The following is a 21,345-nucleotide window of genomic DNA, read 5'->3' on the forward strand; positions in this document are numbered from 1 at the left end:
CGCTCAATGGCCACTAGAGGGCAATAGAGCAGCGCGTTTCCGCGCCCGCCCAGCCATAGAAGGACGTTCGGTGCCTTGAGGAGTGACATGCCGAGGCGCCAATAGCCGGCGCCGAGAGGCGGGGCGCAGCTCTGGGCTTGATGTCCGAAGTCCCTTGGACCAATAAGCGCCGCCGGGTCGAGCTTCCCGTCTCGGATTGGGTGCTCCACGCCCCCTTCCCCGCCCACATACTCAAGGAGAGGGGGGGCTTGTAGCGTTAGGGGCGGAGCCACCGCTCTGACTGACGGCGAGCGCGGCTTCCGAGGGAGCCCTGGGAGGTGACTGACGTCGCCACGAGCCAATGGCGGCGCGGGAGCGGTTGAGCGGGCGGCCAATGGGAGAGAGGCGAGGAGGCGGCTTTCGCTGGAGACGGCAGTTGAGGTGGGGGCGGCGCGCAGGTAAGTTGGCTTTTGGGGGGGCTCCGTCCCCTATTTAAACCCCCCGAGCCCACCTCATTCCGGCCTCCCTCAAAACAGTAACCCCTCCCCCCGTCTCCTAATAGCCGCCTCCCCCCCATTAATGCTAATTAACCCCAGGCAATTAGCGCCCCTCCCCCAATTAAGACCATAAGAAGAAGACTCCTGCCTCAGAGTCCAAGCAGGAGCCCCTCCTAGGCCTAATAACCGCCTCCCCCCAATTAATGCTAATTAACCTTAGGCAATTAAGACTAATTAATACTAATTAACGCCCCCTATTAAGGACTTGAGAAGACCATAGCAGTCAACGTTTCCCTTTTTTTAAGGGAAATTCCCTTATTCCGAATAGGATTCCTCGCAAGAAAAGGGAAAAGTTGACAGCTATGCCTCAGACCCCAGACTATAGCCCCTCCCACAATTAATGCTAATTTTTGCTAATTGACGCCTATTAAAATCTTAAGAATCCTGATTCGGACCCCCAAACAGTAGCCCTGCCCACCATTAATGATAACTAACACCCACAATTAATGCTAATTTTTGCCAATTAACGCCTATTAAAACCTTAAGAAACCTGATTCGGACCCCCAAATAGTAGCCCTGCCCACCGTTAATGCTAATTAACACCCTCCCTATTAAGACCATAGGAAGGCTGCTTTCTCGGACTCCAATCAGTAGCCCCTCCCACTCCCAATAGTCGCCTCCCCACCATTAATGCCAAGCATCTCCTGCCCTTAAGGGTAATTATCCCCTCCTTGTCACTGCTAAATGATAATTGAAGTCCCCACCACCAGTTAAAAATATATGGATAGCCTGACTGGGTCAGGCGAAAGGCCAGTGAAGTCCAGCTTCCTGCTATCAGAGGAGCCACCCAGGCCTCGGACATGGGGAGCCTGCAAGGATAAATTGATGCTAATTAATCCACTATTATGCTCATTATCACAGTTTACCTATCCCTTGTTGCAAATCCTCTGGGTGGAGCTTTTCAGTCCCTTGCTTCCAGTATTTAGATTTGCATCCCATTTCCCCTCCCACTTGTCTCTCCTTATTTTTCTATGTTTTCCCAATCTCACTGAATCCAACACTGTCCCTCCATCAGTCTGGTCAGTCGTGGCCGCACTGGGCCATGAGACAAATTCAGGAAAATGGCATTAAGTGGCTCTCAGACTCTATGAGAGAGACAAAAAAATTAACAGTTCTCAGTTACTGGCCATTCTCTCCTGGCAGAAACATTTTTCTTAATTCTGAACCTGTGGGGTGGGAGAAACCATCATCCAGGGAACATCTGATGCGTGTGTCTGTGTGTGATTTTGTGATTGCTTCACACCCTGCTGATAAACTTCCCTGCTTTTGTTTCCCCCCACATAGACAATTGTGCGTGGAAGGCTGCTGTTCAAGTCTGCCCAGTTCCTGCCCTGCGAGGCTGGCAGAGATTGCTGGTCGCAACATGGCCAAGCTGCACGGGCTGCAAGCGGACTATGTTTTCCGTGGCGTTGAGCACATCGTCCGGATGTCGGTGGACGGGAACCTTCTGGAAGTCGAAGTGGAGGACCGGCTCACCACGGACCAGTGGCGGGGGGAGTTTGATGCTGCTTGTGAGTAATGAATCTGACACTGAGGAAGCTGTGCTGATGTGAACAGCTTGGGAGGGGGAAGAGCTGTGAAATGCATTTTTAAAAAGCCCAGCTACACTGTGCTGTTAGATGGGAAACCAAACTCCGCCTTCTCTGCTTTGACTATCTGGCACATGCAGAGATCTGCACTCTGCAGTTGCCCTTCTGGCTCTGCTTTGTCCCTGCCTCTGCTGGGCACTTGAAGCCCTGTGTCTTTAATAATAATAATAATAATTTTATTTATACCCCTCCCTTCCCTGTTCAAAAACTGGGCTCAGGACGGCTAACAACAAATTTAAAACACTTTAAAACACTTAATTATAAAAGCAGCATAAAATACAATATAAAAACATGAATAACAATAAAATTCAAAAATCAATTAGATAATCCCCAGGGCTAGATGGCTGAATTGGTCCTACTTGTACCAGCTAGGAGGTCAGGGGAGAATTAGCTGCGGGGTCTTAGATCGGGTGATCTTCCTAAAAGGGGAGGGGGAGGGAAGAGAAGGGAAATAAAAGATCAGGCTGAATTCAAATTAAAGGCCAGGCGGAATAGCTCAGTCTTACAGGCCCGACGGAAGGAGGTTAAATCCTGAAGGACCCTAGTCTCCTGGGACAGAGCATTCCGCCAGGTCTTTTCAAATGATAAAATACTGGTTCCATTTCCCTCTTGCTCTCAAATTCCCAAGTTAAACCATTACATGCTCCCTATTACATGCCAAAATCAGCATCCGTCATGTTTTCCCTTTTCTTCCAGTCATTGAAGACCTCACTCACAAGACTGGGAATTTCAAGCAGTTTGGTATCTTCTGCAGCATGCTAGAGTCGGCCCTTTCCCAGGTGAGGCTCAGTTTGGTTTTGGGGCCGCCACGGAAAAGTCTATGAAAATGTGTCTCTTGAGCATTGAAGCTTTCCTAAGCTTCCTCTCCCTTTGGTCCCTTCTCCCCTGCCACCAGCCATCCATTCCACAGGTGGGCATCTGGGAGATTTCTTCGTCTATAGTCCTCTCCTGGGTGTGAACACAGCAGATAAAAGCCTCGATCTTTAAAAAACAAACAAACAGAAACACACATTAATATCAGGTAGGTAGCCGTGTTGGTCTGCCGTAGTTGAAACAAAATAAAATAAAAATAAATAAAAAATACCTTCTAGTAGCACGGTAAAGGTAAAGGGACCCCTGACCATTAGGTCCAGTCGTGGCCGACTCTGGGGTTAGAGCGCTCATCTCGCTTTATTGGCCGACAGCTTCCGGGTCATGTAGCCAGCATGACTAAGCTGCTTCTGGCGAACCAGAGCAGCGCATGGAAACACCATTTACCTTCCCGCCAGAGCGGTACCTATTTATCTACTAGCACTTTGACGTGCTTTCGAACTGCTAGGTTGGCAGGAGCAGGGACTGAGCAACGGGAGCTCACCCCGTCACAGGGATTCGAACCGCCGACCTTCTCATCGGCAAGTCCTAGGCTCTGTGGTTTAACCCACAGTGCCACCCGCATCCCTTAGTAGCACGTTAGAGACCAATTAAGCTAGTTATTGGTATGAGCTTTCGTGTGCATTCACACTTCTTCAGATGTGAAGAAGCGTACACGAAAGCTCATACCAATAACTAACTTAGTTGGTCTCTAATGTGCTACTGGAAGGTATTTTATTCATTTTATTTATTTTGTTTTGTTTCGACACATTAATAAGTAAATGATGGGGTGGGACGTCAATCTAATGTGGCTGTTGCTGATGGGAGTTGTAGTCTGAAACATCTGGCAGGCACCAGGTTTGAGAAGGGACCTCCAGAATGCCAGGCCTCCTTTATATGTTTCATCTCTACCCCTGCTTTGGCTTATGATGTTTCTACCACATGCCCTGCCAGTTTCCTGCATCTTAAATCCTGCCACCGTGGTCCCCTTTCTGTCTTGAATTCCTGTCCTTCCCTAGTCCAAGAGTCGCTTCTTCCAGGATAAGGACTGGCTGTGTAAACGGTCCTTGATGTAGTTCTGATTGTGTGGGCTTTTCCCCTACAGAGCAGCGAGTCGGTCACTCTGGACCTCCTCACTTACACAGACCTGGAGTTGTTGAGGAACAGGAAGATTGGAGTGGGTCCCCGGCACACGGCGGCTGCCAAAAACTCCCCGCTGAGCTCCAAGCGCTACCTCATCTTGATCTACTCGGTGGAATTTGACAGGTGACAGGGGAATCCCCGGCTGCATGACCCACAGGGAGCCTTGGGGTGACAAGGGGGCTTGGGGAAATGGAGGGCAGCTCATTTGTAGCTAAACATTCACCCAAAGGCCCCATAGACAGCAACAGATTTATTGCAGGTGCGATGGGGACAGGTGAACCTGTATCTCGTAAGAGGTGTGAGGCTGCCAGAGAGACTGCATAACCTTATAACTTGGAGGGAAGCAGCTAATGAAACCAGTCCTTCCCTTTGCTGTGTGGGAGGAGGAGGAGGCGGAAGACCAGGGTGCTTTCCACGCCTCCTTTTTTGCTTCAACGAGGCAGGAGCAAAGGGCCTTCCTCCCTCTTAGCCCAGGACTGTCCAGGGAGCTGCCCCCCCCCTTTTCCGAAAGCAAGACGAGAGGGGAAGATCAAGGATCACAGCAGGCTTTGCTAAGCTGGGGCCTTCCAGACGCTTTGGACTACATCCACCTGGGGCTGATGGGAATTGTAGTTCAAAGCTGCTGGAAGGCCCCAGCTTGGCAAAGGCTGATCTGCAGGGATATGCAGAGGAATAAGCATCCAACATTGGTAGCAGTTGGGACGCGGGTGGTGCTGTGGGTTAAACCACAGAGCCTAGGGCTTGCCGATCAGAAGGTCGGCGGTTCGAATCCCCACGACGGGGTGAGCTCCCATTGCTCGGTTCCCGTTCCTGCCAACCTAGCAGTTCGAAAGCACATCAAAGTGCAAGTAGATAAATAGGTACCGCTCCGGCGGGAAGGTAAACGGCGTTTCCGTGCACTGCTCTGGTTCGCCAGAAGCGGCTTCGTCATGCTGGCCACATGACCCAGAAGCTGTACGCCAGCTCCCTCGGCCAATAAAGCGAGACGAGCGCCGCAACCCCAGAATCGGTCACGACTGGACCTAATGGTCAGGGGTCCCTTTACCTTTACCGTGCTACTAAAAGGTATTTTTTATTTATTTTTATTTTGTTTCAACTACGGCAGACCAACCCCAGAGTCGGCCGCGACTGGACCTAACGGTCAGGGGTCCCTTTACCTTATTGGTAGCAGTTACAGGGAAGAAAGTTCTTCCCTTTCCCTTTTTGTGGGTTGGTTTTGGCCGTCTCTTCTGGACAGGGAGGCAGGAAGCAGCAAGGGCTGCTAGCCAGTCTCCTATTGGAAGGGGGCCTCTTCCCTCCTAGTCAAACAGAGCATCTGCCTGGCCTGTTAAGCACCAGAACCAACCAACCCCTTGACATTTGCTCTTGTCTGCGGCGAGGTGCAGTGCAGGGGGTCGTGACCTGTGGTTGCGTTTCCTTGTTTCTTGGCAGGATCCACTACCCGCTCCCCCTCCCTTACATGGGCAAGCCGGATCCCGTCGTCCTTCAGAAGGTGATCCGGGAGCTCAAGGAGGAGTTGGCCCTGCTGAAGGCAAAGCCAAGCAAGGATTTCAGAGATGCCGAGATCCGCCGGCTTCGTGACGAGTGAGTGGGGGAGGTGGGGAGGGGTAACGTGAGCCATATCAGGCAGCTGCTCTCTGAAGAGACATCAATGCGGCCTTCTGAATTTGCTGTTCCGGTATTTAGGAACCAGGACGTCTGTGTTTGAAGTGCTTCTTGGAACTGCTGAGTTCTTCCCCAAGTACCAGGGAGAGTGGGAAGGTGTTGGGGTTTTTGTAGGGAGGAAGAGATACTCTAAAGACTATTTACAGAAATATTATAAAATCAGTGAATGTTAGAATGACATTGGATGGAGGTTAAAAGGTTATTAGTAATAATGTGGTGAAAGAGTATGGGAAATTCGAAGGTTAAAAAGAGGAAGAATAAAGGGTTTAATCTATTAAGATATACAATTAAGAGGGAAGGGATTTGTTGATTAAATATTTGAATTGGAATACAGTGAGGGGAGGTGTGGGGAAGTTGGGGAAATAAGCAAATGTAAGAAATACTACGAAAATGGAATTGTTTTTATTTCTTTTTCTTTTTATTCTTGTATTCTTGTATTTTTGTATTTTTCTTTCTTTTTTCTATGTAAAAATCTTAATAAAATATTATTTTAAAAAAAGAGATACTCAAGGCATAGCTGCCAACGTTTCCCTTTTTTTAAGGGAAATTCCCTTATTCTGAATAGGATTCCTCGCAAGAAAAGGGAAAAGTTGACAGCTATGACTCAAGAACTGCGTCTCCCATCTTTGGGAGCTATTTGTGATCACAGGCATGTCAATGCTTCTTTGGAGTCAGTTTTCCTCCTCAAAGCATTGTTCTGATCTGACTGATCCCTACTGATTTAAAATACAACCCTTAAATCTACCACGTTGATCTGTTGCTTCCCTATAAAAACGTTCAAGACAGCTTACAAAGAGCAGACAATCCAACTTAAGTCTAAATTCCTCGGCCCGAAAATCTAAACAAGGGCAAGTATTGAAGTGGCAGTGAAGCAAACTCTGCACCATCTCATGGGTGTGAGAAGGAGACTCACTGTGCAACAAGGCTGCCCTATTACCAGGAACCAGCAGGAGTCAGGAGAACTGTGACAGTTGTATTTATTTATGAACAGCAGATCAGCACTTCAGAGCCAGTGTGGTGTAGTGGTTAAGAGTGGTAGTCTCGTAATCTGGGGAACCGGGTTCGCGTCTCCGCTCCTCCACATGCAGCTGCTGGGTGACCTTGGGCCAGTCACACTTCTCTGAAGTCTCTCAGCCCCACTCACCTCACAGAGTGTTTGTTGTGGGGGAGGAAGGGAAAGGAGATTGTTAGCCGCTTTGAGACTCCTGAAGGGCAGTGAAAGGCGGGATATCAAATCCAAACTCACTCTCATAGCAGCTAAGACTTGCTAGACAGGCAAAGCTACAGTAAGCTTCCCATTCATCCGTAGAGGGAACCACACCCAGCGAGAGGAGCTTTTATTCCACTTCTGGCGTGTCTTTTAAGGAGACAGGCCAGACATTTTACAATATCAGTCTGGAAATGCAATGGAGCCTGAGTGCAGCTGCTCTTTCCTTGAAGAGATGATGAGGATAATGAATTCAATTTATATACCGCCCTTTATCAAAAGATCCCAGGGTGGTGTACAACATTAAAAACACATTACAGACCATCAATAATAAAAAGTATACTGACAGATGTAAAGTAGTCATCATAATAGCAGTCCTCTGCCCCGCACTTTAGATTATTTAATAGCCATAGGCCTGGGAAAAGAGGAGTGGTTTTTTGCCAGACGTCTAAAGACAAAAGTGGCTTTGCAAACCCACCTTTTAGCGCTTAAACAACCTTTTGCAAAGCTCAGGTCTCAAGCCTTGCGCGGAAGAGATTCTCTCTCGGCTGCCGCCGATCCTGTCCCGACGCTCCCTTTTTCAGGCTCCAGCACACCTTGGAGGAGAAGCAGTCGGTGGAGACAGTCTTGCTGGGCCTTCAGGAGGAGCTGAAGCTCACCAACAAGAGCAGCGCCTTCAAGGAGGTCAAGATCCTCAAGAAGGTCGTGCAGAGCCTGGAGGAAGAGCTGACCAAGGAGAGGGCGAAGCACCAGCGGATCGCTAACAAGCGCCTGCAGGAGAGCCGGCAGCTTGCCGACGAGGTGGGCTGGGCCTTAATAATAATAAGAAGAAGAATAAGAATTTTTATTTATACCCCGCCCTCCCCAGCCAAGGCCGGGCTCAGGGCGGCTAACAAGCAATAATAAAAACGAGTTGAATGATTACAACTTAAAAACAAAATTAAAATACAACATTAAAATATTAAAATGTAGCCTCATCGCAGGAGGAGAAAGGAAAAGAAAAAAGAAAGAGAGGGAGGGAGGGAGTCAAATTGGCTCCAAGCCAAAGGCCAGGAGGAACAACTCTGTCTTACAGGCCCTGCGGAAAGAAATCAGATCCTGCAGGGCCCTGGTCTCATGAGGCAGAGCGTTCCACCAGGCCGGGGCCAGAGTTGAAAAGGCCCTTGCTCTGGTTGAAGCTAATCTTAACTTCCTTAGGGCCCGGGACCACTAGGGTGTTGCTATTTATGGACCTTGAGGCTCTCCGTGGGGCATACTGGGAGAGGCAGTCCCGTAGGTACGAGGGTCCTAGGCCGTGAAGGGCTTTAAAGGTCAAAAGCAGCACCTTAAACCTGACCCTGTACTCCACCGGGAGCCAGTGCAGCTGGAAAAGCACTGGGTGAATATGCTCCCATGGCAGAGACCCCATGAGGAGCCTCGCTGCAGCATTCTGCACCCGCTGGAGTTTCTGGGACAGCTTCAAGGGCAGCCCCGCATAGAGCGAATTACAGTAGTCAAGCCTGGAGGTGACCGTCGCATGGATCAATCACTGTGGCTAGGTCGGGGCGGGAAAGGTAAGGGACCAACTTACAGGATCCTCGTTCCACTGGGCGGGTTGGGGAGAGGGCTATATCAGGCTGCTGAAAGGAGAAAGACCTCAGGGCAGAAGCACTTGTCTGAGCTCCGCTCTGCTACTGAAAACAAATCCTTAGGCGTGGAATGTGCTCAGAGGCACCTCCTGGTCTTTAATTCCCACTGCGTCCTTTCCGCTTCATTTTGGGGGTCCAAGGTGGAAAAACGCCAACGATTGAATAAGCCTGGAATCTGCCCACCCTTGGTGGAAAGGGCAAGGCTTCTGTCTGCCCTCCGACAAGAGCTGTGGGACTGGTGGGTGAGGAGAGAGGGAGGGGCGGCCAGCCTTCCTCCAAGACTAGGAACCCCTAGAACCATCATCTCCTTCATTTCATTCACTCTTAATTTGCATACAGTGGTGCCTCGCAAGACGAAATTAATTTGTTCTGCGAGTCTCTTCGTCTAGCGGTTTTTTCGTCTTGCGAAGCTAGCGGATTAGCGCTATTAGCGGCTATTAAAGGCTTAAGGGATTAGCGGATTAGCTGCTAAAAGGCTATTAGTGGTTTAGCGGCTTAGAAAAAGGGGGTGGGGAGCGGAAAAAAATCTCAAGACTCGCAAGACATTTTCGTCTTGCGAAGCAAGCCCATAGGGAAATTCGTCCTGCAAGCGCATCGAAAAACGGAAAACCCTTTCGTCTAGCGGGTTTTCCGTCTTGCGAGGCATTCGTCTTGCGGGGTACCACTGTACTGCCTTTCTACATTACTCTATGCAAGGCGGTTTATGACAAAACATGCAACAAAGATCACACACCTTAGAACATGGGTAGGCAAACTAAGGCCCGTGGGCCGGATCTGGCCCAGTCACCTTCTAAATCCGGCCCGCGGACGGTCCAGGAATCAGCGTGTTTTTACATGAGCAGAATGTGTCCTTTTACTTAAAATGCATCTCTGGGTTATTTGTGGGGCATAGGAATTTGTTCATTCCCCCCCCCCAAAAAAAAAAAAAATAATTGCTGACCCCTGCCTTAGAATAATCAAATTCAATACAGTGGTACCTCACGTTACACAATTCATTCCGGAGGTCCATTCTTAACCTGAGGCATGCTTTCACTAATGGGGCCTCCCATTGCCACTGTGCAATTTCTGTTCTCATCCTGGGGCAAAATTCTCAACCCGAGGTACTACTTCCGGGTTAGTGGAGTTTGTAACCCGAAGTGTTTGTAACCCAAGCTACCACTATTCAGCAAAGTCATAATAAAAACATAAGTTTAAACAACTTGCAGCAGGTAAGATAATATTCAATAATCCATTGGAACGTAATAGTACATGATAGCATTACTCTCAAATTATCAGTAAATAATAATTAAACAGAAATTCACTCTTAGCAGTTATAGTCGTTTCTCGGTTTTCGAACGTGCCTCAAAAGTCAAACAAGAAAAGTGGCTTCTGTTTTGAAGCTTCCACTTTCAGTTTTCAGACGTTTTGGAACTCAGAACGGATTTCCGGAACAGATTATATTCGAAAACCGAGGTACCACTGTACAATAAATAATTGCTAAAGTATAATCAACAAAAATAGCAAGTCACAATGCATAAAATGTGAAATGATCACATTCTGCAAATATCCACCCTGGACTCCTAGGTACCGATTCAGCTTTAATATCCGCCCCCCCCCCCGCCCCATTATTCAGCCTGAGCCTTAACACAAGGCCCAAAAAGAGATCTTTCTGCCCACTGCAGCTGGCGGAGATGAAAGCGACAGAGAGGAGCCTCCGGATTCGCGTGAAGAACCTGACCAACGAGTTGGCCTTGTACAAGAAAGGGTGAGCACTCCTGACCCCGCGGCCGCTCTGCTTTGCTGTCAAAGGCAGCGGTTTCTATGCCGAACACAAACCCACCCCTCTAGCTGCAGCCGTTCCTTTCTCTCCCCTCCCCAGGTGCTTCACCCCTTCCGGACCATCTCCCCAGAACCACCCCGCGCCCCCTCGCCATTTTGCGCACCCCACCCTGTCCCGAGGCAGCACCAAGAAGAGAGACGTCCGCCGCTCCACCTCGGAGGAGCGCTCGAACTCCCGGGAGCGCAGCGGCGCCTGGGGGCCTAGCCGGCAGAGGTCCACCTCCAGGGAGGGGCGCAGCGGGAGCCAGGGCCGCCTCCCTCGACAGTCCCCGTCTCCTACAGGTGAGAGGGGTGGGTCACCATCACCATTTACCCCCTCTTCCCTGGCACCAGGCCTGCCAGGCATAGTGGCCGGTAGGAGGGAGAAGCCTCCTTCGAAGGGGGTGTGCTGGGCACAGAAAGGAGCAGGCCTCGTTATGCTCTCCCTGCCTGGCTCCGAGTTACCAACAGATCCAAACTCCTCTTCTCAAGGTGCCAGGCAAGTAAAGCCGCCTTTTTCAGCACATGTTTTGTTTTATCTGCTAGATCTGGGGGGGAGAGTCAAGTACTGCAGCTCATGAAACTATTCTTCTGACACCGCATCTCTTGCTTCTGAGAGACCGTATTTTTTGCTCTATAAGACGCACTTTTCCCCTCCTAAAAAGTAAGGGGAAATGTGTGTGCATCTTATGGAGCGAATGCAGGCTTTGCGGGCTATCCCAGAAGCCGGAACAGCGAGAGGGAGCCGGGAGCCTTCATCCCGCTGCCCTGCGGAGGCTTCACGCAGCTATCCCTGGCTTTTGCAGGAGGTGCGGCTCTGTCCCTTCCCCCACCTCCCAGAAAAGCCCCCAAGAGCAGGGCTCCCTTTAAAGAGTGCGCGGCTCTTGTGGGAGGTCAGGGGAAACCCGGGAGGCTTGCTTTCGCACACCGATTCCACTTGCTCTCCTGGCTTCAGGGATAGCCCTGCAAAGCCTCCTTATTTCTTGTTTTCCTCCCCTAAAAACTAGGTGCGTCGTGGTCGGGTGCGTCTTATAGAGTGAAAAATACGCTACTCTACATGTTAGAAGAGCCTTAGCCCAGGGATAGCTCAGTTGGTAGAGGGTGTGACTCTTGATCTCAGGGTTGTGGGTTCCAGCCCTACCTTGGGCAAAAAAATCCCGCATTGCAAGGGTTGGACTAGATGACCCGTGCGGTCCCTTCCAATTCTGAATTTATGATCAGGTCAAAGGCCTGTCTAATCCAGCACTCTGTCCACATGGTGGCCAGCCCAGCAGCAGAGCAGAGTGCACTCCCATCAGGGTTCCCCAGTAGCTCATATTCAGAGGCGTTCTTGCCGCCATGCTTGACTCTCCAACAATAGGGGCTAGAAGCTTGCTTGCCGGTTTTTGAAGCCGAGAACTGTGCCAGAGTTCAGATCCCACAATCGTGGCATGGAGGAGCCCTCAGGACCTTGTCTAAGCGCGATGTCCCCAAAGCTAGAATCCACATCCCACCTTGTGCGAAGAATGATGGGCTTCTTAACTCTCTGCAGGCCAAGCAAATCCTTGCCTTTTCAGCAAGGCTGCCTTTGCCTTGGGCACAAAGTCAACCCAGAACTGGGCACAGGGAGATTCTGCCCTGTAAACAGACCAGGTCCCTTCTGCTCCGCAGGACAGAACTGCCATAAAATGCCCTTACTCCTTGACCACCCTCTTTCCCTCTCCTTCCCTGTAGGACCCCGGGCACCACGCTTTGACCCCACCGCCTTTGTGAAGGCCAAGGAGAGGAAGCAGAAGGAAGCGGAGCAGAAAAAGTGAGTCGCTCGCCTCCAGGGTCCGCCTCTCCCTGCCGCTCCCCCAACCCCGGCGGCTGCAGGGTCCAGGCAAGGGCGAATGGCGCTGTTTGGGCTAATTTGTCCTGTCTCCCTCCAGAGAGCGATGCCTGCGGCGGGGGATGGGAGACACCCCGCCCAGCGGTTGGTGCCACCGCCTGCAGTCCAGGGGCCCATCGGCTTTCAGCACCAGCGGTCTCGGGAAAAGCCGGGGCAGGAGTTCTTCAGGTGCGTCTCGCTGGGACCTTGCTCCCTGTTTCGTGTGCCGCGCAAATCATAGAATCATAGAGTTGGAAGAGACCACAAGGGCCATCGAGTCCAACCCCCTGCCAAGCAGGAAACACCATCAGAGCACTCCTGACATATGGTTGTCAAGCCTCTGCTTAAAGACCTCCAAAGAAGGAGACTCCACCACACTCCTTGGCAGCAAATCCCACTGTCGAACAGCTCTTACTGTCAGGAAGTTCTTCCTAATGTTGAGGTGGAATCTTCTTTCTTGTAGTTTGGATCCATTGCTCCGGGTCCGCTTCTCTGGAGCAGCAGAAAACAACCTTTCTCCCTCCTCTATGTGACATCCTTTTATATATTTGAACATGGCTATCATATCACCCCTTAACCTCCTCTTCTCCAGGCTAAACATGCCCAGCTCCCTTAGCCGTTCCTCATAAGGCATCGCTTCCAGGCCTTTGACCATTTTGGTTGCCCTCCTCTGGACACGTTCCAGTCTGTCAGTGTCCTTCTTGAACTGTGGTGCCCAGAACTGGACGCACGCAGCAGCATGGATGCGCCAGGCGTTAGGTCCCTGCCTCGAGGAGCTTCCAAAACCTCAGTTGGAGGTGGAGAGGGAAGTGGGCAGGCGTACGTGGGGGGAACAGGCAATCGATTTCTCACATTTTCATCCTAGGCTGGGTTACAGGGCAGAATGGGAACTAGGGGGTTGTGGCAAAGGCTTCACTTTAAGGTGGGACATGGGTGAAGTAAGGTTCTCTGGAAGCAGACTGCAAGGGAGAAAACGCCAGGGGTCCTTCGGTTAGAGAGAGCCAGGGGTGCTGCACCAGTGAGAGTGTCAGACCAGGACCTGGGAGAGACCAGGGTTCAAGTCCCCCCCCCCCATATTGAATCTCGCCGGGTGACACTGGCCCAGTCACTGGCTCTCAACCTCATTGTAATGGTTCTAGGGGTTGCTCGTGCGTAAGTTGCTGCCACTCCTGGCTAGGTTACCTGGTTGAACCCTTTCTGTCTGGACAGCGCCAAGTTTCGTGGCTGCCTCAGTCGCTGGCAGAATCCGTCAGTGGGCATTTCTTGAACCTCTTCCAGCATAGAAGCTGTTTGACGCCCAGTCTTCTCCTACTTTGCCTGCGCAGAAGTCTTCTGCGCAAGGTGGGTGTGGGCAACGGAGTACTCGTGCCCTCTCCGCTGGTCTCCGGTGAAGAGTCCTGGAGCCACCTCTCCGATTCCCCCATCTGCCCCCCTTCTCCACTGGTGTTACGCTGATTTCCTTCCCCAGCGGATGGGCTGCCTCTCTCCCTACTGGGACCCTCTCCGCCATCCCTCTGGAGCCTTCTCTCCGCCTCCAGCTCCGATGGCAGTTCCCTGACACTCATCTGCCTCACAGCATTGTTGTGGGGATAAAACGGATCTAGGCGGAGAACGATGTACGCCACCTTAAGCTCTTTGGGGGGGGGGGAGCTGGGCTATAAACAATGGAGCAGGGGACCTTTGGACAACTTAGGAGTAGTTCTGAAGAGGGGGTAGGGACTAGGAACTTGTGCTGGATCTGGGAGCATACAGGAAGCCCGCGGAGCGTACAGGAAGCAGGGTGATCATAGGATTAGAGCAACAGGAGGTTGCCAGCTAGATTGGAGGCGATTAAAGGTGAGACAGGGGAAGGCCAGAGAAGATGGGATTGCAGGAGAAAGGCAGAGGGCCCAGGCCAGAGTTTTTTGAGCCTTCCAAGTCCTTTCTGCGGCTGCTTCCCGAATTGAGCAAGCTGGCTTGTGAGATCTCCTCTTGGATGCCTGGCTGGTGCTAAATGAATACAGCTCTAGCAAAAGTGGCAGTGTGTGGAGATGCTTGTTTGTTTGGGGAAATTAGCTTTTTACTCGGTTCTGAACATTCCCCGCACCCCTGTACATGCAAACTTGCCTTATTTCCGCCAACGGCATCCATACCTGCCCCGCCCTCTTTCTGCACGTGCTCACAACAGTTTGGAATTGCAATAAATATTTCGAAATATAAAATAGCAGTTGAAAAAAGAATACATGAGTTGGAGCTGACGCGCAGAGATGTTTCCGTCCGTTCTCCTCTTGCTTTGTTAGTCCTAACAGAAAATTCACTTTCCTCGCCATCGCTCCCCCCATCTCTCTTTTTTTTTAAAGATATTTATTAGAAGTTTAGAAATTACAGAAAAAAGAAACAGAAAAAACAATAAAAAGTTTAACAAAACATACATTACAATTACAATTGCAATACATAAGGGGAAAAAAGAAAAAGGAATATAGAAACATAAAAAGGCAATACAACAATACAGCAAAAAAGAAAACACTAAACACACACATCCAATATTCCATATCTTTACCTTTCATTAACTTGTTTCATCGACCTCTTCACACCTCCCTTTTTTGTATTCTATTTCAGTTAACTATTTCAGCAAATTCTTTCCATCTTTCTCAATTTTTGTTCTATAATTTATCTTAACGGTCTAACCTTAAATTTTTTCCCGTTATCAATCAGCTTTTACTTAATTCTTTATTACATTTCTGCTAAAACCATATGGCTTCATTCCAGCATCCTTCTAACATTCATTAATTTTACAATGTTTTTGTAGATAAGCTTTAAATTTTTTCCAATCTTCACTCCCCCCATCTCTCCTGCCTCCTCTCTGCTCCTTCCTTGTCCGCAGTGCACAGCCCGCCCTGTTCTCTTTGCCTCCCATCTTGCCCTTACAAGAGCTGTGTCCTCTTGCTGTCTGCTTTGCCCTGAACCTTCGAAATGTCTGTGAACATCCCGTGACATTATAGCAGGCTTCACAGTAGATCAGCAAGGAGAGATTCTTGAAGGTGCCCATCAGGCTTTAGTTAACAGTATTTCTAGTTTGCTTTCTTTTTCCCCATTACGCCTGGTTTATATGTTCCAAGAGCCACTTTACACAGGCGCGTCACAGCGTTTGGGTGACTTGCCTGTGCAAAAGGGTCTTCGCCTCACCTATCTCACCCTATGCTCTTTTCTTGCAGTGGAAAGCTTCCGCAGCCGGCGCTCATCTGCAAGCTCAGGGAGCGAATTGGACGATTACTCTGAGCCTGCTGCCCCAAGGTAAGGAAGGTGGGAAAGAGGGAGGCACAGCCTGATGCAAAGCTGTGCCGGAATGCCAAGCCGCTTCCTGCCAAAACCCCACACATAGCTTTAAAAAGCAAGCTTTCTATGGGAGCAGAAGCGAATCTGATAAAGCTGCGGCAAAAATCCCCATTGCCAAGCAGGTCACACACCCCTGTTCTCACGAGGAAGGTCAGGGCTAGGAATCCAGGGCAGCTGTCTACCAGTTCCATCTGGTACGCAGGATGAGACCCTATCTGCCCGCAGACTCTCGCCAGAGTGGTGCATGCTCTGGTTATCTCCCGCCTGGACTACTGCAATGCGCTCTACGTGGGGCTACCTTTGAAGGTGACCCAGAAAGTACAATTAATCCAGAATGCAGCAGCTAGACTGGTGACCGGGAGCGGCTGCCGAGACCATATAACACCAGTCCTGAGAGATCTGCATTGGCTCCCAGTACGTTTCCGAGCACAATTCAAAGTGTTGGTGCTGACCTTGAAAGCCCTGAATGGCCTCAAAGGCCCAGTATACCTGAAGGAGCCTCTCCACCCGCATTGTTCAGCCAAGACCTTGAGGTCCAGCACCGAGGGCCTTCTGGCGGTTCCCTCATTGCAAGAAGCCAAGTTACAGGGAACCAGGCAGAGGGCCTTCTTGGTAGTGGTGTCCGCCCTGTGGAACGCCCTCCCACCAGATGTCAGGGAAATAAACAACTACAGTATCTGATGCTTAGAAGACATCTGAAGGCAGCCCTGTTTAGGGAAGTTTTTAATGTTTGATGTTTTATTGTGTTTTTAATATTCTGTTGGGAGCCGCCCAGAGTGGTTGGGGAAACTTAGCCAAATGAGTGGGGTATAAATAAAAAAATAAATGTTGATGATGATTTATTATTAAGGGCTTTGTCTGGCTCGCACACAGAGGTTGGGCTTGGGACATGATTGCAATTAGCCCATTAGCCTGATCCAGCCTGATGAGTTGTGTGTGTTGTCCCTTAGGGGGAGGAAGCGAGCAGTGAGGGGCAGGAAGCCTCTGAGTTCCTCGTCCTGGAATGGCAGTACCATGGTAAGCAGCCGGCCGTGTCTAGTTTCCTCTTTGGCAGAAAAGTGCTGGGCAAACTGAGCTCGCCATCTGCTGAGACTCCTGGGCACTGGGGGCGGGTCTTCAATTTCCTTTAGCTATCAGAGGTGAAGTGACCAGTGCCACTTGTTCTCCATGCAGATTCCCCACACGGATGGTGGCCACAGGAAGCACCTGGCCAGCACGCCTACCACAGGCCTGCGAGCGGACAAAGGTAAATTCCCCCGGGGTCTCCAGCGGCCTCTTGAGATGAGGCGGCGCAGAGACTGGAGTGGGTTGACCTCTCCAGGTAACAGTGAAGTGTACAGTGGTGCCTCGCAAGACGAAATTAATTCATTCTGCGAGTTTTTTCGTCTTGCGAAGCGCCACGGCAGGGAGGGGTGGGGAGAAGCAGGGCAGCTGCCGCAGCTGGTCCTTGGACTCACCCGCGCCTTGTGGACACCGCGCGACGCGGCTGCTGGAGGGCGGCGGGGCTCAGGAGCGTGACTCCAGCTGCCGCGCTGGCTGCTGGCGGCAGCGGCTCTGAGGAGCGTGCGAGGGCGGTGGGCAGCGGCGCGAGGCAGCCGGAAGGTGGGAGGGAGCCGGAGGAGTCGTCAGCCGGAAGGTGGGAGGGAGCCGGAGCAGCGGGGAAGCGAGCGTGCGACCGTCGCCATGACAGGAGAGACAGGGCTGTTTCGTCTAGCGAAGCAAGCCCTTTGGAAAATCCGTCTTGCGAAGCCCCTCAGAAAACGAAAAACCCTTTCGTCTAGCCTTCCTGGCAGCAGTGACTGTCCAGGGTTTCAGATAAGGGGCATTCCCAGCCCTCCCTGGAGATTTGACCTCATTATTATTGGGCTCTGCCTCCAAGCCATAGCTAGCCTTTCCTCATTAGGCCTTGCCCAGAAAGTTGCGCCCCAATTGGAAGAAGCTTAAGGAATATTTGAAAAAAAAATACGTTAATATTTAAGTTTTAGAATAGCTTTGGAAGTGGATATAGTCTGTAGGGTTAGAAGTAGAAAATAACGTATTTCAAAATGCTATTATTTGTAAGTGATAGAATGTGAAGTTTTTTATGGTTAAAGTAAGTGGGATTTTAAAAAATGGTTAGAAATCATGATATATGTAAACTGCTAAAGATGAAGTAAAATGGAAATCAGATAGTTGGGACTTGTTTAGAAAAATAAGGATAAGACAAGAATTTGTTTCTATTGTTTGTTTTTCTGTTTGTGTTCTTTATTTGTGTTATAAAATGAATAAAAAAAATTGGGGGGGGGGAGAAAGTTGCGCCCCAGTCTCCCAGTCCTCTCGTACGGCAATAACCCCGGTTGTCTTGTCCCACAGAGAACCTATACGACGAGCCATCGGCTGACCTCTCAGAGATTGATGCTCGGCTGCAGGCGCTGCAGGAATACATGAATAAACTTGAGACCAGAACGTAACCCCTGGAGTAGAACAAATTAAGAGGGCCGCTGGGCCAGAATACAGGGAGCCTCCTTCCCCACCCACCCCGGTTTGGAGTCCTCCGTCGGGCTTCTTTAGACAGAGGCAGGGGCCTGAAAGAGATGGTGACGGGAAGCGTGGGTTTGTAAACATTCATGTACAGCAAGCACACACAAAAGTGGGTGCCTTGAGGGACTAGAAGCTTCAGAGCTCCCCCCCCCCCCCCCCCGCTGCTCTGATGCTGCTTAGGACCTCGTCGATGTGTAGCTTGCTCGACATCCAGGAGCGCTTTGAACCCTTAGCCTTACTTAGCCCTTTTGTACCCAATCTTGCCTTTAAAAACAGGGAGATGGAGCCTCCTTCGGCCATCAGATCATCCTTCTTTAAGACTCCCCTCCTGATTCCACCTGCTCTCTCGCCCCTTTAGTTCCGAGCCTTTAAGTAACCAGGGTGTGCAGCCTGAGATCAAAATCGGGCCCTCCCTCGCTCCTTGCTCTCAGGCAGGCCTCCTTCCTGGGACAAAGACAATGACTTCTCTTTTACGGAGTCCCTCCCTCTCCCTCCAGTTGCTTCCAGGCCCGTCTCTGGCCTGGAGGTGCGGGCTGCTTTTGGGGCACAAATTCAGATCTCTTCCCGGGGGTGAGAAGAAGGGTCGGAATTTCTTGGCTCAAAAGACTGGCCGAGTGAGAGATCGCAGGCTTAGCCGGAAAATCTTTGGGCTGCCTGTGAAAGATCCTAGTAGGGAATAGTTCCACTCACCAGTTTTACTTCTCAGCTAGGCACCAAAGGGAAGCTGAACTGTCACAGCCATTTTCCTTTTAAATAACTGCTTTTGCCCAGCCTGTTTAGACCAGGTATCTCTTCTGGGTTCAGATGGTGGTGTGTTAAACAGCATCCTTGTTCCCTCGCCTATGCAGTGGGGAGCCTGTTCCCAGTTGTGACATATCCCTTTGGCCTGTTTTGACTGCTCGCTTGAGCCAGGCGCCTTTGCAAGGGGCAAATACAGCTGGGTTGTGTCGGTCTACCCTCTAGCGGGCTGGTTCGTAAACTTATGCGTGGTCTCTTCTAAACATTCCATGAATTCTCTTGACAGCTTTTAATGGGATGGTGGTTGTCTGTTTTCCCTGTCTGCCTGTCTCCCAGTGTGTGGTGCTGTGTGCAGTGATGCTATTTTGTAAATAAACACTTCTTTTCTAACACACCAGTCTCTGTCCGATCCACTGGTATCTTGTCACAGCTGTGTTCCCATGCTAGTTTAAGAAGAACCTAACAGATCGGACAAAACGTCTGCCCAGCCCAGCCCAGATCACTCTAGGAAATTCAAATCCAAGCTCTCCACTCAAAGGCATGTTTGGGAAGCACAGCTCACATCTCCCAGGCATGGGAGAGCAAGCTGGTGGAGGGTGAAATGCACTTTGCACATGTTCAGAGGGAAACGCTCTGAAACTGCTTTCCCCAGGATCAAGCCCCAGCCTTCAAAATAGGTTTGTCCTCTTTCCGTTGCTGCATCAGCTGGCAAAGCGAGGGTTACAGAGCATCCGTTGTTCAAGAAGAGGAGGGGGGAATTGACAGAAAAGGCCAGTCTCCTGAAATTCAGGCTGCGTGTATATCTGAGGGCTGGAAGGAAGCAAAGTGCAACTTCAAGTGGAAAGCGCTAGACTAGGATGTCTTCAGTTAGAATATGGCACCCCCGGTGCCTGCAGAAGCTCTCCTAGCCCAGGTAAGCTATATAATGATGACTAGCTCCATTATTTAAAAACTTTCTGCCGAGCAGCTAAATCTGCACATCAGTTCTTCAGCGCTGCTGATGTACCGATCCACCATCGCATTGTGCCTCTGTGTGATGTCTGCCATTCCAACATGTTTCTGTGATGATGAGAACACTAAATGTTCTTTTCAAGCTCACAGACCTTGTTGTTTTCCTTCTTGTTTTTAACAACAGCTCTACAGGGTCGGACCAAAGTGGGTCTGTCTCTAGTCTGGCACGTCTGCAGGGCTTCTCAAGGCGGTCAGCTCAGATGCTTCCAGGAAGTCCTTTCCCACTGGCGCCCCACCATCTGACTGAGTTGCCCCAGCCACTCTGGGCAGCTTCCGACGTACATAATAATATAACAATACATTTTAAAACTTCCCTATACAGGGCTGCCTTCAGATATCTTCTAAAGGTTGTAGTGTTACTTATTGTGGGAATGTTCACGGATGCAGGAGAGGATATATTGTCTGATAATAGCCTTTCCAACTTGTGTTAACAAGTTCACAATTTTAGCAGAGTAACATTCCCCTTTTTAAACTTGCAGCGGATGTGTTTGCTCAGGCTCGCTAAAGCCTCTATAATAACTGTTCTGGTATTTTCCCCTTATTCCCTCCTCAAAGCTAAGACACGACACAGTCTTCTATAAAAGTATAAAAAGGTTTACTCACACATCATTCTGTTCACAATAGGATCCCAGATGGCAGACTTAGCTTAGAAACTAAACTGGAAACTATCTCATAAGAAGACAGTCCCTTTGTCCTCTTGGCTGGAGCCAAGAGAGCATCTTTGGCTAAGCAGATGTTGCTTCTTTGATGCTCTCTTCAAAAGGAGATGGCTGCCCTGCCCTGTGCTTTTGTCGTTACCTGCACAAGTGAGGCCACGCCCACCTCTAGTCACATGCAGAGGAAGTCTGCCCCAGCCCAGAAGGAAACAGGAAGTTGACCTGCTGGCTGGACAAACATTCCTCCCCATGTGTAAACATCTTCACTCTAGGAATGTTGTACTTGACTGCTTTTGTGTTTCACATCCCATACTTATCTCCCTGACATCTGAGGGGTGGACGTTCCACAGGGAGGGCACTACTGTAGAGAAGAAAAATGCTCTCTTACTGAGCCACAGTCATTGCTCCTCTGGCTCCTTTTTCACATCCTTGTGTGATGGCCTAGGAATCGGATTCAGAGGCTGAACCTGAGGAATCCCAGCCTGCACAGGAGTCCCCGCCTCCAGAACCAGCTGGGCCGGGGCTGGGGCCTGAGCCTGAAGGGTCCTCACCTGTGCTGGATCCTCAGGAGCAGACACCAGCTGAATCCACTCTGGCTCCGGAGGTGATCGAAGACCCATTGCCTGCAGGTGCTCCACTCTCAGCCCCATCAGGGGAAGCTGAGGTTGCCTCTGGGTCCAGTAACCCTCCAGCCTCTCCTGAGCTGCAGAGGCTCAGGGCAGAGAGGTGGAGGGAACTAAGTTCTCACAGGAGGAGTGCTCGCCTCCAGGCCAGGAGAGGCAAGTCACCTGAGGATTGGGGCCGCCCTATGCCTCGGGGCAGATAAAAGCCAGCCAGCCCAG

The 21,345-nt window shown here is 50.4% G+C and overlaps 1 protein-coding gene across 1 annotated transcript; it reads left to right on the forward strand.

Annotated features, from left to right (window-relative positions):
* Window positions 1–373: 373 nt before the first annotated feature.
* On the forward strand, window positions 374–19,228 carry CCDC61 (coiled-coil domain containing 61). The gene is made up of 14 exons (XM_083455464.1): window positions 374–437; window positions 1,821–2,047; window positions 2,822–2,904; window positions 4,080–4,240; window positions 5,549–5,701; window positions 7,574–7,790; window positions 10,279–10,361; window positions 10,476–10,717; window positions 12,128–12,206; window positions 12,325–12,452; window positions 15,458–15,536; window positions 16,529–16,595; window positions 16,752–16,824; window positions 17,931–19,228. The coding sequence occupies exons 2-14, from the start codon at window positions 1,900–1,902 to the stop codon at window positions 18,026–18,028; spliced, it is 1,611 nt and encodes a 536-aa protein (XP_083311590.1). The 5' UTR covers window positions 374–437; window positions 1,821–1,899; the 3' UTR covers window positions 18,029–19,228.
* The last annotated feature ends 2,117 nt before the right edge of the window (window positions 19,229–21,345 follow it).

This window comes from Podarcis tiliguerta, assembly GCF_965153285.1.
Source record: "Podarcis tiliguerta genome assembly, chromosome: 8".
NCBI classification, from domain to species: Eukaryota; Metazoa; Chordata; class Lepidosauria; order Squamata; family Lacertidae; genus Podarcis; species Podarcis tiliguerta.